At 39.8% G+C, this 15,942-nt stretch overlaps 1 protein-coding gene across 1 annotated transcript in view; it reads right to left on the bottom strand.

The window, feature by feature from the left end:
• The window catches only part of LOC140232643 (NACHT domain- and WD repeat-containing protein 1-like), a 126,773-nt gene extending 112,479 nt beyond the window's left edge, over nucleotides 1-14,294 (bottom strand). The window contains exon 1 of the mRNA XM_072312744.1: nucleotides 14,174-14,294. Coding sequence (XP_072168845.1) covers nucleotides 14,174-14,226 — 53 coding nt within the window. The 5' untranslated portion in view covers nucleotides 14,227-14,294. The remainder of the gene's footprint in view (nucleotides 1-14,173) is intronic.
• Nucleotides 14,295-15,942: the final 1,648 nt, after the last annotated feature.

The following is a 15,942-nucleotide window of genomic DNA, read 5'->3' as shown; positions in this document are numbered from 1 at the left end:
GGGAATCTCCTCAGCTATGCGACGGCGAATAAACTGAACCTAATCACAATTCACCAGGTTTCAGATCATCACTTGACGACCGATGACATTCAGTCACAATACCCTGACATGTTTGAGGGTATAGGGAAGGTAAAAGACAGGAAAATCAAGCTGCACATTGATGAATCTGTTAAACCCAGACAACAGAAGCACAGACGAATACCTTTTCACACCCGGAAAGATGTGGAGAAGGAACTTCTTCGACTTGAACAGCTGGACATCATTGAAAAGATTGATGGCCCAACTCCTTGGGTGAGCCCCATTGTGGTTGTCCCCAAATCAACAGGCCAAGTTAGGATCTGCGTCGACATGAGGGAAGCCAATAAAGCCATCAAGCGGGAACGGCATCCAATGCCTACCCTAGACGAATTGATTGAGGACATGAACGGCTCCTGCGTGTTCAGCACACTGGACCTGACTGCAGGTTATCATCAGTTTGAGCTGGACGAGTCGAGCAGGTACATCACTACCTTCAGTACACATGTGGGACTAAGAAGATACAAACGCCTCATGTTTGGTGTGAATGCAGCTTCAGAGATATTCCAATCCGCAGTCGCAGAACTCCTCTCAGGCCTGGAAGGAGTTAAGAATGTGTCTGACGACATCATCGTGTATGGGAAAACACAAGCTGACCATGACAAACACCTGAAAGCAGTCTTAGATCGTCTCCAGAAATACAATGTTCGACTGAACCGAGACAAATGCAGGTTCTCACACAGTGAAGTCAAGTTCTATGGTCACATGTTCAGTGAGAAAGGACTAAGCCCAGATCCAAAGAAGGTGGCAGCCATCGTCAATGCTGAGGCACCAACAAATGCTAAGGAGGTAAAGTCCCTACTTGGTCTTGCGGTGTACATCTCCCGATTCATACCAGACTATGCAACAATCACTGCACCGCTGAGACAACTCACACATCAAGACACTGCCTGGAAATGGGAAGAAGAGGAATCAGAGGCATTTGACAAACTGAAGAGAGCTCTCACAAACACAAAGATAATGCCGTACTTCGACCCAAGCCAACCCACTGAACTGATCGTTGATGCAAGCCCGGTTGGGCTTGGAGCAATCTTGTGTCAGAAACAACACCCAATCGCATATGCCAGCAGGTCATTGTCTGACACAGAAAGCAGATACTCACAGACAGAACGAGAGATGCTAGCTGTTGTCTGGGGAGTAGAACACTTCCATCTCTATCTCTATGGGGCCCAATTCAAGGTGATTACAGATCACAAACCACTACTCAGAATCTTCCAGAAGCAGACGCCCATGTCAGCAAGGATAGAGAGATGGCGTTTGAGATTGATGCCCTACAACAGCACCCTGATCTACCAGAGGGGGCGAGATGATGAAAACCCCGCTGACTTCCTAAGCAGACATCCAAGGTCTGATGAATTCGCCAGGAAGACAGACGAGTACCTGAACTATGTCTGTGAAAATGCCGTGCCGAAAGCAATGACCATAGACGAAGTCAGAGAAGCAACAGCAAACGATGACACAATGCAAGCTCTGATGCATGCAGTCACTACACAGAAGCATGAGAACTGGACAAAACCAGAGCTACGACCATATGTTTCATGCAAAGATGAGTTCGCAGTGCACAATGGAGTGATGCTGAAAGGAACCAGGTTGGTGCTCCCGATGTCATTGGCATCCAAAGCCATTGCACTTGCGCATGCTTCTCACCAGGGAGTTGTCAAAACAAAAGGCCTACTTCGAGAGAAAGTGTGGTTCCCTGGTATTGACAGGATGGTGGAAGACAAAATAAAATCCTGCCTACCATGCCAAGCAGCTCAAATTGATGGAGGTGAAAGGATTGAGCCACTGAAGATGACACCGCTCCCCACAGGCCCATGGCAAGAAGTATCAGCTGACTTCCTTGGCCCTTTGCCAACAGGGGAATATTTGCTGGTTGTCATAGACGAATACAGCCGGTACCCAGAGGTTGAGGTGGTGACCTCCACATCATCGAAGGCAACCCTGCCGGCACTCGACGCCATATTTGCCAGACAAGGTATCCCAGAGATCTTAAAGACAGACAATGGCCCTCCATTTACCAGCCACGAGTTCTCGGAATTTGCCAGCCATCTTGGTTTTGCCCACAGAAAGATCACTCCATACTGGCCAAGGGCAAACGGCGTCGTGGAACGTTTCAACAAAGTGCTGGTAAAGACCATCAGAACTGCCCACACAGAACGGAAGAGCTGGAAGCAGCAGCTTTTCAGATTTCTTCGCCAGTACAGGGCCACGCCACATGCAACTACCAACGTTTCACCATGTTTTGCTCTGAACAGTCGTGAGTTGAAGTGTGAGCTACCCTCATTCACCTCACACCATGCAGACAAGCAGCTCAACGACACCATGAAAACCAGAGATGATGAGCAGAAGCAGAAAATGAAACAGCATGCAGACCAACAGCTGAAATGCAAGGACAGCAGCCTGAAGAAAGGAGACGTCGTCCTGGTGAGACAACCCAAGACGTCTAAAGCAAGCTCCCCGTTTGACCCCCGCCCGTTCAGAGTAGTTCGCAAAATGGGTACTACCATTGTAGCACGGAGAGGCAACAAGGAAATAACGCGTAACGTCTCATTCTTCAAGAAGGTGGATGCTAGAGTCGCTCGCCGCTCTGAAAACGACAGCGAAGACGAGTTTGACGACGTCACAGATGCGTTCCACCCAGTCGCTGACCAGGCTGAAGCTGACCGACGACCTCACCCAATCTTGCGCGGTCTCCTTCGACGCTCCCGAAGACAAGCGCGAATGCCAGTGAGGTTCCATGATTATGTTGTCTACTGAAATTGAATTACCTGTTGGAAAGTGTGTTCGCGACTCGCTTTTCTCAACCCCACAGGAAAGTGTGTGTTCGCGTTTTACATTTTTTCCTTCGTTGAAATACCTAATGGAAAGTGTGTGTTATTCGCGATTTGCTTTTCTCAACTGCAAAGGAAAGTGTGTGTTCGCGGTTTACATTTTTTCCTTCATTGAATTACTTCTTTGGAAAGTGTGTTCGCAATTCGCTTTTCTCAATTGCACAGGAAAGTGTGTGTTCGCGGTTTACCTCATGGAAAGTGTGTTTTCGCGATTTGCTTTTCTCAACTGCACAGGAAAATGTGTGTTCGCTTTACTTTTTTTTCCATCATTGAATTACCTAATGGAAAGTGTGTTATTCGCGATTTGCTTTTCTCAATTGCTCAGGAAAGTGTGTGTTCGCGGTTTACCTCATGGAAAGTGTGTTTTCGCGATTTGCTTTTCTCAATTGCACAGGAAAGTGTGTGTTCGCGGTTTATATTTTTTTCCTTTCAATTGAATCACCACTTGGAAAATGTGTGTGCTCGCGATCTACATTGTTTCACAAGTGATGTGTTCTACCCTCGGAAAAAAAAAAGGGAAATAGTGAAAGTGTCAGTGCTCCGAATTTTATTCGGATTTCTCCTCTAATTTTCAAAAGTTGTATTCACAAGTGACGACATGAAAGAATGCTCTAGAATCATATGACAATTTGCTGCATTGGAAATCCCACACGGACACGACTTTAATTATTTTGTACCAACAGGAAGCGGTTTGGACTCCATGGATGCCTGAAAGTGATAGAAAATCCACGTTTTATTTTCAAACATATGAACACAGTACAAGTTAATGATGAGTGACAATCTTACGCAAAGGATAATTTTTTGTGTGTTGGTTGGACAAAAAAAAAAAAAGAATTACAAACCAGAACTGCTGCGCAGTGAAAGCAAGAAGCGTTAATTTGTGGACTTTTTTCGTGGACTTTTGAACTCTGAAAACTGTTGTGTTAATCGGTTTTCCATGTTTTGCATCTGCACTTCAGTTGAAGTGTACATACAGTATATTTACTTGTGTGGTTTTTTTGTCATGCCTACATGACATATCTTTTCGTAGCTAACATGTTATGGTGGAACACAGGATAGTTCCTGTACCTGTATTTAATAGTTTTAAGTGTTCAAAAGAAACTTGCATTATTAGTAAGTGTATACGCAAGGAAAGAAAACGAGTATACATGTGTTAGTTATAGTTAAAAAAAAAGAAAGAAAAGAAAAGGGGATGGAAGAGGTTAGAAAAAAAAATCTGAAATGATATGGAATATCAAAGTGCATGCTTCTCAGTATTTTATGATACTTAGCACTCAAACAAGCCCAAACAGTTGTCGTGATGTTTTCTTTTGAATTAGACTTAATGAAAAAAAAAAACACCTACAAACCAATGCATTAATTTTGTTTTAAAGAAAAACAAAAGAAAGTTGTTATTCCAACAACATGTATACGTATGTTGAAAGAACACATGATGAGACTTATCTTTCAAAGGAAAGGGGTGATGTAGTGTTGTTATAGCGCCAGCTATGTCAAGACCGGGTCATGCAGAGAAGGATTAACATGGCCGGAATAAAGTGACAGGCCGATGTGGATGTTATTCCCCAAAAGATGTGTATCGTGTTCTCCTGTGACTGTGTCGCGTGAATGAGAGTGATTGCTACAGAACATTTCCATCGAGTCCACAAATATCCACTGTCCACAAAGCATCAGTTCCACCAAAAAACAAAATGAACAAAATCATAATTCTGTTACATCATATTAAGTCAAATTGCCAGGTTTTCAAGCACATATTGTACATACACAAGCACACAAATACTGATTTACATCATACTAAACGTTAGAAAAATAAGGGAACATTACAAGTACCGGTACAGTAAATGTGGAAATTTATACACTCAACTTGGTAGAATGAATTTTGCATGCTTTTAATTTCACAGTTCAAATCAAAATATAAAGTATTACATATTTTATTACACATAACAAGAAAAAGAAAAAAAGAATGTGTGTTTTCAGTTTTGTGCTAGTTTTATGCTGCACAAAATGCAAGAAAATATCCACATTGCAAGAATGTTCACCTCTACAGCATGGTTTCTGATTATGACATTAATTGTATTTTTAATGAAGCTGAACAGGAACTGATTATCCTGACAACTAATAAATTTCTTATTAAGAAATGAAATACACAGAAATTCCTTCGGTGTAATGCAAGAATGACATCATACAGAAATTCACACATTTCAATGAAAGCTATGTACCAAGTTACAGCATTAAGTTCATCCTATGGCAGCCAAGGGTGCAAGATAGACAAACAGCCCCCCCCCCTCACACACACACACACATCCATACACACACTTATATGCTAAATTGCATACTATGTCCACATATAAACTCACATATATAAAACTCACATGCACACACACACACACACATGTATGCAAAAACTGTCACTGTGCCAACAGCACAGCTATGCATTCCACCAAAATCATCATCCCATTACACGAAAGTGAGCCATGGATCTGGGATGCCATGACTACAGCCGAACATCCTGGCGACACGGAACGATCAGGTGTAACGGACTCGTCATCAGGTTCAATTACATCACACGTCATTCCGCATCTGATGTACTCTGCTCTCAAACCGATATTGACTACTGTTGCTGAGGACAGGGAATTTGATGAATTGATCGTCAGGGTCTTGCTCAGTCTCGGTACAAATTTCCACAAGAAAAAAAAGGCTTAATCAGGAATCAATTTCAGATAGTAAAGAGGTAACTTCATTTTCTGCCCGCTCTACTTTCCCCCTTTCTCTCTCTCTCTCTTTGCTTATCTATTTATGTATTGCCTCACTATCCAATCCATATATCCTTGGTTGCATTTTGCTCCTACATCTATGAAGACCTGAGCATAGAACCTCATCGATCCCTGATGTTAGTACTCTAAAAATTAAGCAGACATGGAATTCGCAGCTTTCTGAAAAGTAATACCAAAATCAATAAAAACAAGATTTTCCTCTACACTTCATCAAAAAGATTAAACTATCCCTAGTTCCCAAGAATATTTAAAGGGCCTGGTTCTTCATATCGAGAATTGACAGAGTAATGAAAAAGTTTGTTTCCCTAGAGAAAATTGATACTTTTTCAAAGCAAGCCAGCAAATAATGAGTTCTTACTGCATGTTATGTCTTTAAAGTCACAATAGGAGTCTATTTACAGTGCTATGATAAAATGCAAGTGAGAGAACAGGGATATGATATATAATTCTATCACATTAACAAGCATAATCTGAGACAGGTTATGCTGTGTTCATGTGAGTTTAAACTTTCACTATCCCTCGCCTCCATATCATCTGCAAGCACATTTAATACTATTTTTTTTTTTTGTCAAATAATGGTCTTAGTTAAATATATATATCCTTAACTGCTTTCATATGTCCACACACTTAAAGCATAGTTTTATCATTTTGATCAACAATTTTTCTACCATCCTCAGCTAATATCTCACCAATCCTCAGTCTTCTGTTTATTTTCTCTACCTCTCTTTCTCCCTTTCTTGCTCTCTCTCTCTCCCTCTCTCACACACACACACACACACAAAACACACATACCCTTTCTACCTCCCTCCCCAAATATTTCATGTTGTCACATCACCATGGCAATGCGGGCGTGAACATTGTACCAGGTAGATGGAGTGCCAGTGTTTAATGTTTACCAATGACAGAGTGTGTGCTCACTGGTGGTAACGGCAGGTACCATGTTGATGGCTATATAATTTGGGACTTATTTATAGTCCGGTAATCACAGTATAGTTCAAGTGGTCAGTTCATGGAATGGTAGAAAATAATATGGTTACCATTCAATATTTCTCTTTTCTTTCTCTCATTTTAACTTTTTCCCTTTCTTAACCCTTTATAGCTTCCTCTTCTATTGACCTTGAATTGTTCTTTTTTTGTCCTTTTCTCTTTTCTGCTGTTCATTTTTTTTTTTCATATCTTCTTTCTGAATCATCCTCTGTTTTTCTTCATGTCCATGTGTTTTTGTTGAAAAAAAAAAGGATTATTGATGAGATTGCACCGTCTGCCAGGATTGCTAACAAAACTGAAAGTTTGCTCACAGATTAATGCATCCTGACTATGCACTGTTTTATGGCATCATACTCAAGCCTCCGAGATGGACTGGCTGGCCTAGTGTTTGAGTTGACTGTAGAAAATTTGTCCTAGGCAAATGCAGCAAGAGAGTTATTATTAGCTGACAGCAAGTGTTCCATCATGAAAAATCCAATGTCTCAGTAGCAGCAAATTCCATCTTCCATCTTTTCTTCTTCTCTTTTTAAATAACAATGTGATGACATAATTTGCCTGCCAATACAATGAGGGAAAGCACTGCTAGCTGTACATTTTAACATAATTCATCTTCCATTATCATTCAGTCAACTACAATCAACAAAATTATCCACCTCAATCTTTTATTCTTTTTGTTTCTGTTTCTTTCCAGGTAGTGACTAGTTCAAATTTCATAGAAAAAGTCTCACAAGAAAAAAAAAAACTATTTCTGTTCTCACTGTAAAAAGTTCCAAATTTGGGTCATAATCAGGATCACAACCTCCTCCCCCCCCCCCCCACCAAAAAAAAAAAAAAAAAAAAATGGTTAAACTGATTGCAATGACACCAACTGCCACTATTGTTACCCTAGGATTACCAGGTACCCATTTTTATACCTGGATGGAAAGGGACATCATGGCTGACACCATCCCGTCCAACGGCACAAGCACTTGGCAGGACCTCCATTTGTATTAAAGGCAAAAGTTTTTAATCCACTATACCTTAGTGCCCCCAATGATTAACATCATGCTGAGGTGAGCTGATGATGATTACTATGATGAAGTTGATAATGATGACAGTCATAACTTCAGAATAACGTTAACAATAATACAGTCAAAACCCAAGTGATGATAAATGGCATGATTGATATAGAAGCAATCAAAGCCTATCATGACAATACAATGGTACTGGACAGTCTACAAATGATAAAATGGAAATTCATTCCCACGACATTTCACTCCCAGAACACTAATGTAAATCTCAAGGATCATGAAATTAAGAGCTGAAAAACTGACACCAGTTATCATCATGCAGTCAGAGCAACATAGAGGCTGAGTTGCTAGCGCACACAGCCTTGTAATCAAATGGCTCGGTTTTCATGTTACAGTGCGTCCAACTGAGCAAAGTTGTGTGTACATGTATTACAACATGTATTCATTCTGCTCCCTCTGTGAGAGGCACAAGCTTCTGTCCCTCAGACAGCATGGAAGATGGGGGTCCCAAGAGTGTAAGGGATTCGTAACCCATACACGTACAGGATCCCACTTCAATCAGCCCTGATGAAATCTGAAAGTGGGAACAAGTCTGCCCCACACACACTGTCACCTAATGGGCGATGATACACACCACCAAAAGGGCAAATGATGCAATTTTTGGTACCCTGGGGTACCGAATGAAAATTTGCCACTTTGTTGAATTAGAACTTTATTTTTTTTAAAGCACTTATCCCTGAGTTACCAAAAAATGTGTAAAAATACTTGCAGTATTATTATGAACAAAAATAGTTTTTTTTTTCTTGTTTGTGATTATAATGCAACAATCAATGCACACAAATAACAACCTTTTTTCTCATTTACATGCTCTGTTGTAATCTTTGCTGTTTAAAAGTTGACATAGAAAGAAAATCGGCATCGCGCTCGTTTTCGCCATGCCGATTTATGCCTGCGCTGATGATGAGAAAATAGTCACTATGACAACATTGTACAACTGTATGATAATGGATACAAGATGGCACTACACAACGCCATACCCAGGTTACGACAGTACCCTGGTGTATGGTGTGACAAATCAAATGATGCCAACCCCTGTGGGGTTCACCCCAGGTGACCAGCAACTGTAAGCAAAAAGCGTATCAACCAAGCACATTGTGCAATTTGAGAAGATCATCAGTGAACTGCTCGGGCAGAATACTGTGTCATCACTACTGGCAACATGTTTGCATACTTCATCAATGCACACGTATACATGTGCAAAATGCTGATCCCTTCGGGTTTAATGGACTTCCCTTACCTGGAAGACATACTAGGGACTTTTAGATTGCAAGGATGAGGATGCCGTCCTCATTCTCTCGCAGGTGCCAAATAGTTGCGGTCCCCTCATTACGTCCACCTGGTCAGAACCCAAATTGATCTTCAGTATGCATGTTCACACCATGAACATCATGATCATATGGTTCCGCCCCCTAGCCAGCCAGCCCGATTTGTACACCAAATAACAAAATCCTTCCTAGAATCGAGGAGGCTCTGAATTCCTCCATACCACACATTCTTGGTTGTGGTATTGAATGTGTCAGGGAACATGAAACATGCACAATTTCTCCAAGTGACATCATCACGTCATAGTCCCTGTTTTGGCTTATTGTTTGTGGGTGGACCATCATCTAAACTCTGTTCAGTGATTGTTCAGTGATGAAGAGTAAGGAGGGATATTGACTGTGAGCAAAGAGCAGTATTGTTCTTTCTTTTCTTTCTTTCTCTTTCCATTATATGCATAATTATAATTCTGTGTGGTGATGAGTGCATGTGTGTGAGTACAAGTGTGAGATGTTGTTTGTTTGAATCTGTGTATCTATTCAAAATGCATCAAAGTGTAAAACTGTAAAAAGCATTTTTTTCATGTGCTTCACCACGTGCACACACCCTGGATACGTTATATATGCATGACTTTCTGACTACAGATTCTAATAGACTCCAAATTATGTGATTTATGTAAGCTCTAAATCTGATACAATAATGATTAATGTTTTTTACCGTATTTGCTTTTATGCAATAAGCCCCTACTAGCATCTTTCAGTACCAGTAATATTCCTATTCATGTCAAAACTCACTGTGTACAGTTTCACATATTTCCAAGCTTGTATGTAATACCCCCATATTAGCATGACCCAAATCTTTTGCATTGATTTTTGTCTGTGGACAGTCAATATCTATGCAATTCGATTTCACACACAAAAAATTCTACTTGTGAACATTTCAGATTGCATTGTCATACCCTCAAAAAAAAAAAAAAAAAAAAAAAAAGAAGCAAACATAATGTCTGGGTGCAAGGTCACCTATAGTTTGAAATTCTTAGGCACTGCAGTTTCATGCTATTCCAGACTGACATTGACATTCTGTTACTGCTGCTATAAAGATTTTTTTTTTTTTAAAGGAAAGAAGATAAAACTTGCAGGATGTAAGAAGACAGCCATACTTCAAAACACTCACTATCATTTCACTGCAAAGGGCAAGGCACGATAACAACTATCGATCACCTCCGCAGATTAAAGGAGTATTGATCCGCACATTGAAGAGGACCTGAAGAGATCTTGAAAAGGGGCACAGAGGGGTGTAAATGGGCATTACAGAACATGGTGGGCTTCTTTTGTCAGCCTGCAACAATGTGGGTTTGATAGGGAGGGTGTTACCTCTCATAATTGAGTCGGAGAGTGAACTCTTTTCCTCTCCCCCTGCTCTGCTCCGGCCGGACACCTGCTGAGAGTGTGAATCAAGGATTCTCCCTTCTCTCTTTGATTTGGGCTATTTGGGGACTTTTTCTGATACTTCTTTTTTTTTTTTTAACTTGCTAACATTGGCCCTTGTAAGTTCTACTTTGGCCCTTGTATAAAGTTCTACTTTCTCTTCTTAATTAAGAGGTTCTGGGACAAACACTGTACTAGGGCTTGCTATAGATCAGTCAGTAGAACACCGGTCTACTGTAGCAATCCGAAGGTCTCGAGTTCGTATCCTGATGAAATATTTGCTCAATTTGTCACCATTAAATGTAGGATAGAAATGTGAGTACCTCTTCAAGCAGCAATCAGAAAGACAGGGGAAAAAAAGAATTTCACAAGGACCTACAATGTTGGATATTTGATTTTCTATGTCATTTGTATCCCATCCAGAAGCACATGCAACAATCAGAGCATAATTTCAGTTTGTTTGTTTATTTTGTTTTATTTTGTTTTGTTTTGTTTTTTGGAAGGAGGAATATCCTAATCCATCACAGGAAAAAAAAGGCAAACAAACTATTACAAGTATAACTTGAACCATTGGAAAAAAATGTTTCTTTGAACTCATATTATCATACTCTATAAATGTCTGTGTCCTAATTTTGTCGAACAGCATTTACCTCAAATGGGTCACTGAATCTTAATCACGTGACTACAGAGTAGGCTGTTAAAATCTTCTGCATTTGTTTAGTGCATAGGATGTTACTATCGTCAAGCTAAGTTTAAATCTGTTTGAGAGCATGATTCTCCATGCTAAGTTAAAATGTATTCATGCCTTCAAGCTTATGCTTTTATACCCCATGACAACAGTAGACATCAAACAAGACACATTCAATTCATTCTATCATGTCATTTCTCTATTGTATCTTCTTTTTTTTTTTAATTGTGCACATAGCTGATTTGAGGTGTCTGCATTTAATGTTGTTAGCACTGCATGCTCATGATGGTAGCATACAATATGAACATGTAGTTTGCGGTTCTCACAGGGCACTAAATACAATTATCATAATTTATAGATTTACTTCATGTTCAGTTTACCACAATCAACTCTGGGACATTTAATACTCAATCAAACTCCTGGTGAATTTGTAGTGCTCAGCACTCTAAGTTTGTCCTGAAATGACTTCATGAATCTAGACATTGATAAGCTACCATATATAGGGAATGTATACAGTGTACCTTTTTAAGAAATCCTAATCTAATGAATTAAACAAATTTTGTCTTGTGTTTAGGCCTAAATATCATGTACTTTGTCAATGGCTAGATGCAACCATACCAGCAGTTGACAACAAATTATACTGTCTGGTCATCCCAAAGATTTGAAGTTATGAGTCAGTCAAATCTAAGTAGAAACTAGAAATGTCGCTATGGCGACTGATATGCCTCCGCCATAATGCATGATTCTCCTAATAGGTCTAGATAGTACATGTGGACAATGTGAGATTACATTTTCACAAAACTGGCAAAATATTGAAATGACAAGTTTGTCACAAAAAATGTGTTGAATGTTCACCTTCCTTGACCTTGGTTAATTGGATGAACAGGAGAGCATGTATTTGGGGATTTAAGGACTTTAACTTGACTTTGACCCATTCAAACATTTATGCATTGAGTAATTTTCATGGTACTGGTATAGAGAAAAAGTGCAACTTCTGTACTGAATAGTAAATTGTTACCATGTTCATCTGGCCTTTGACCCTAAAATTCATAAGATAATCACTTTCAGGTAGAACATGCATAAATATGCAGTAAGTTTCACGATAAATTGAGCCACTTCCGAAATATGGAGGAAAAAGTTAGCTCAGCACTTTCACTTGATCTTTGACCTTTTGACCTTTGAGGCAAAAAAAAAAAAAAAAAACTCTCCAGAGAATTTCTATTAGGTTACACATGCATACACCAAGTGTAAAAAAAAAATGATCCTGCTGGCATTGCATGAACATGAGGGAAATAGTAAAATTTTGAAGTGTTGCACTTGACCTTTGACCCCTGACCTTTGACCCCATGAACCCTACATTCTCTAGATAATCACTGCCAGTCAGTACATGTATATACTATGTTCCATGAAGATACCTTGAACAATTTTCCAATTTACAGAGAAAAAAAAGAAGTTTTATTACTTTTACTCGACCTTTTGACCTTTGACCTTTGACCTCATGACCCAAACTTTCACCAGAGAATCTAAATTGGGTAATACATGTATACACTAAGTTTCAAGAAAATATCTTTAGGCATTGCATAGATATGGTGGAAATAGTGAAATTTTATGTATTTGACCTTGACCTTTTGACCTTTGACCTTGAGCATGTGCACCCAAAAGTTGATAGGCACAACTTCACCCCCTAATACACATACATGCCAAGTTTCATTAAGATACCTCAACAGCTTTTGATAGTTACCTTGTCCACAAAATTCATTACGGACGGACGGAAAGACGGACGGACGGACGGACGGAAGGACGGACGGACGGACAACCCGAAAACATAATGCCTCCGGCACCACTTCGTGGCGGAGGCATAAAAAAAGAAAGAAAACAGAATATCATAATTCTTGTCATTATGTTTTGTTGAACATCGCTTTTCTTTTAGAAGTGGCAGGCTGAGAATGGACACCTCTGGAACTAGTGTTAAATGCCAGCCTGATTAGTGAGTACGTAATAGGCGTATAGCCCCACATATTAGAATACGCAATTTCTACCATTTTTGCATGATGGCAAACCAGTACAATTACAAGAACCTGGATCACTTGGGGGGGGGGGGGGGAACTGATTAACCAGGAATTTAAAAAAAAAAAATAACACACTGATTTTGCTAAAGATAAATCAGTGTATCCTTTTAAGAAACTCATTTTTGGGTTCTTGAATGACTATGAATGTAAATACTGATAATCATACCAACACAACTACTTAACATATACATGATATAATAAGCATTTAAACAGGTTTGTTTGTAAGAGTAAAATCTCAAAGTTTGTGTTTGGTGTTGTTGTTGTTGGGGTTTTTTCCCATTTTTTGGCAGTTCAATTTGCTCTTCTAGTTATCTAGGCCTATTCATTATTATATCTACCTCTGTATACGAAATGCTGTTCAATTGAGAGCAGATATCAAAAATAGAAGAGAGAAAGAATAAAACATGACATGAGAATATGTAATCTGATTTTAACCTGAAGCAATCTTTGGTCATCTTTTTTCATTCTAAAGTTTCTTCTGAAGATTATCAAAAAAGTCGGCACGCAAAATGATTATACCAATCAACCATCTCTTCACACACGGGACCCATGCCCAATACTTCAGCGAGACATCCCCGCTGGGTTTGTGCAGTCGGCGTTTCCCATTTATTCCGACAAGATCCATTTTGGATGGATATCAAAACACGAATTTACTAGTTTTCCTGAACAACTCATAGCAAGCATAGACAAATTTTCCGTAGAATACTATTAATTTCGTCTACATGTCAGAAGACTGCATAAATTCAGTCCATAATACGCAACCACTACTCTACAGCAATTTACATCCGATTTGCTTCCTTCATCAACAGATTTCTCGCAAAGGCAATACAACGCAGCCTAGCATAAATTGCTAGTGAGACGAGCGTAGCGCTAGCGAACGTCGTCTGAATGGTGCAAGAGACACTGCCCACGTTAATCATTTGAGAAATCGGTATCTAACCATCGCATCGCCGCATTCAGATAGCCAAAATAAGGATTATCTTGGTGCTACTCACTTGGCCGTAGAATCGCCATTGACACTTCGTGTAGAGGAACAACTGGTCCCCATTTCTGGAATATGACTTGATCACACGTCGTCGTATCTCTCAGAAAATCAAACTCATACTGATACAGGGAATGTGCATCAGGGAAAGGCTACCGATCTCTGACTTGTTACGGAAGGTTTACGACTTGGAGGCGAGTCAGTCCCGAAAAGCGTGGAGATCCAATGGAGGGGAATAAGGGGAGCGAGCGTGCATCAATATCATGATGAATTTAATCACACGTTTCCACGGCAGCGGTACATACTACACCAATGGCAAAGGCGTAGCGTAGATGGCAGCCGTTGAAGCGAACCGCTTATTCTCCGTGATGTCCCTGATGTTCGTAGTGAAAGATGTGCTTACCCCTCAGTTCTTGAACTTATCGTTTTTATTTCTGTCGTGTAAGGAGGTGTGGTGCACACCCAACGTATGCATTTGACTTCTTACTTTCTTTCTTTCTTTCTTTCTTTCTTTCTTTCTTTCTTTATGATGTCGTACTTGCGGTCAAAAAAATGTAATAAAATCAGTACTTTTTAGCCATCACTTGAAGTTTAAGAATATAAACAAATGGAAATGTTGTATAGGCCTAGTAGTTGTAGCAGTTTTAATAGTAGAAGAAGTAGTAGCAGCAGCAATCGTAGAAGTGGTGGTGGTAGTGGTAGTGGATGGTGATGGTGGTGGTGGTGGTGGCGGCGGTACTGGGGTGCAAGTGGTAATGGTACAGTTGTAGAGGTAGTGGTAGTGGTGGTAGCAATGGAAGTGATAGTGGTAGTAGATATAGTCATAGTGGTGATGGTGGTGGTAGCCGTGGTGGTTGTGGTCTACCGATGGCTGCGGATCGGTTGGTAGTGTTGGTGGTGCATTGTAAGGATGGATGCGTTACCATGCATACCTATCTCATTAGCTCCATGCCTCATATACCATGTACCAGGGCCTTACCCTCACAACGATCGAATTCCGAATGGCCAGTGTTATTTATCCCACCGGCAAAATGAAACAAAGTGGTTCTGATAAAAGGTGGGACCCACCTTTTATTTGAACATCTTTGTTCTATGATATCTCAGCCATTTCAAACCCGATTTTAATCAAATAAACTTTTAATTCCTCTTAGAATTGTATGCTCCTTAATATTTTATATAAGGGGTTTCCTATCTTACAAAAACCCTGAACCCCCATCTCAACCAAAACCATATCATCCCTTTAAGGAGTAATCAAATCCCTTTTTAACAAGTGTGATATTCATATGATTATAGGTCCTCATTCCAGATATGACGGCCTCACAGCTTGTTTAGTAGTAATCATAGCAGATTTTATATCTATTTTCCCCAGCACATATGGAATTTGGGCATGTTCTAAAACAAGGGAGATGATGATGATCACAAGAAAATAAAAATAGTTTAGTAAAAGCATTTAATCTGTATGAGAAGAGTGCAGAAATTGTTGTAAACAATAAATAGCATACAATGAGCACGATTAATTAAGTGACTGAGTATCAGTTTTTAGTATCAATGAGCACGATGAGAGAGATTAAAGATATATTGCCACATTATCATTAGACGTAATTTGTTTCATTTTGAGTTTCGAAATTCACTTCCGTTGTCCTCCCGCTTTGCTTGGCAGAACAAAAACCCTTCTTATTGTAAGTGCTTCGATTCTTATAATCGTAAGTGGCACACGGAATTGTAAAACGATTCTTGCATGTCCCTGACGAGTAATAAACAAACAAAACAAAAAAATCTTTG

Source organism: Diadema setosum, chromosome 9 (genome assembly GCF_964275005.1).
Source record: "Diadema setosum chromosome 9, eeDiaSeto1, whole genome shotgun sequence".
NCBI lineage: Eukaryota > Metazoa > Echinodermata > Echinoidea > Diadematoida > Diadematidae > Diadema > Diadema setosum.
The sequence above is the reverse complement of the archived record's forward strand: the minus strand, read 5'-3'. Positions and strand labels throughout refer to the sequence as shown.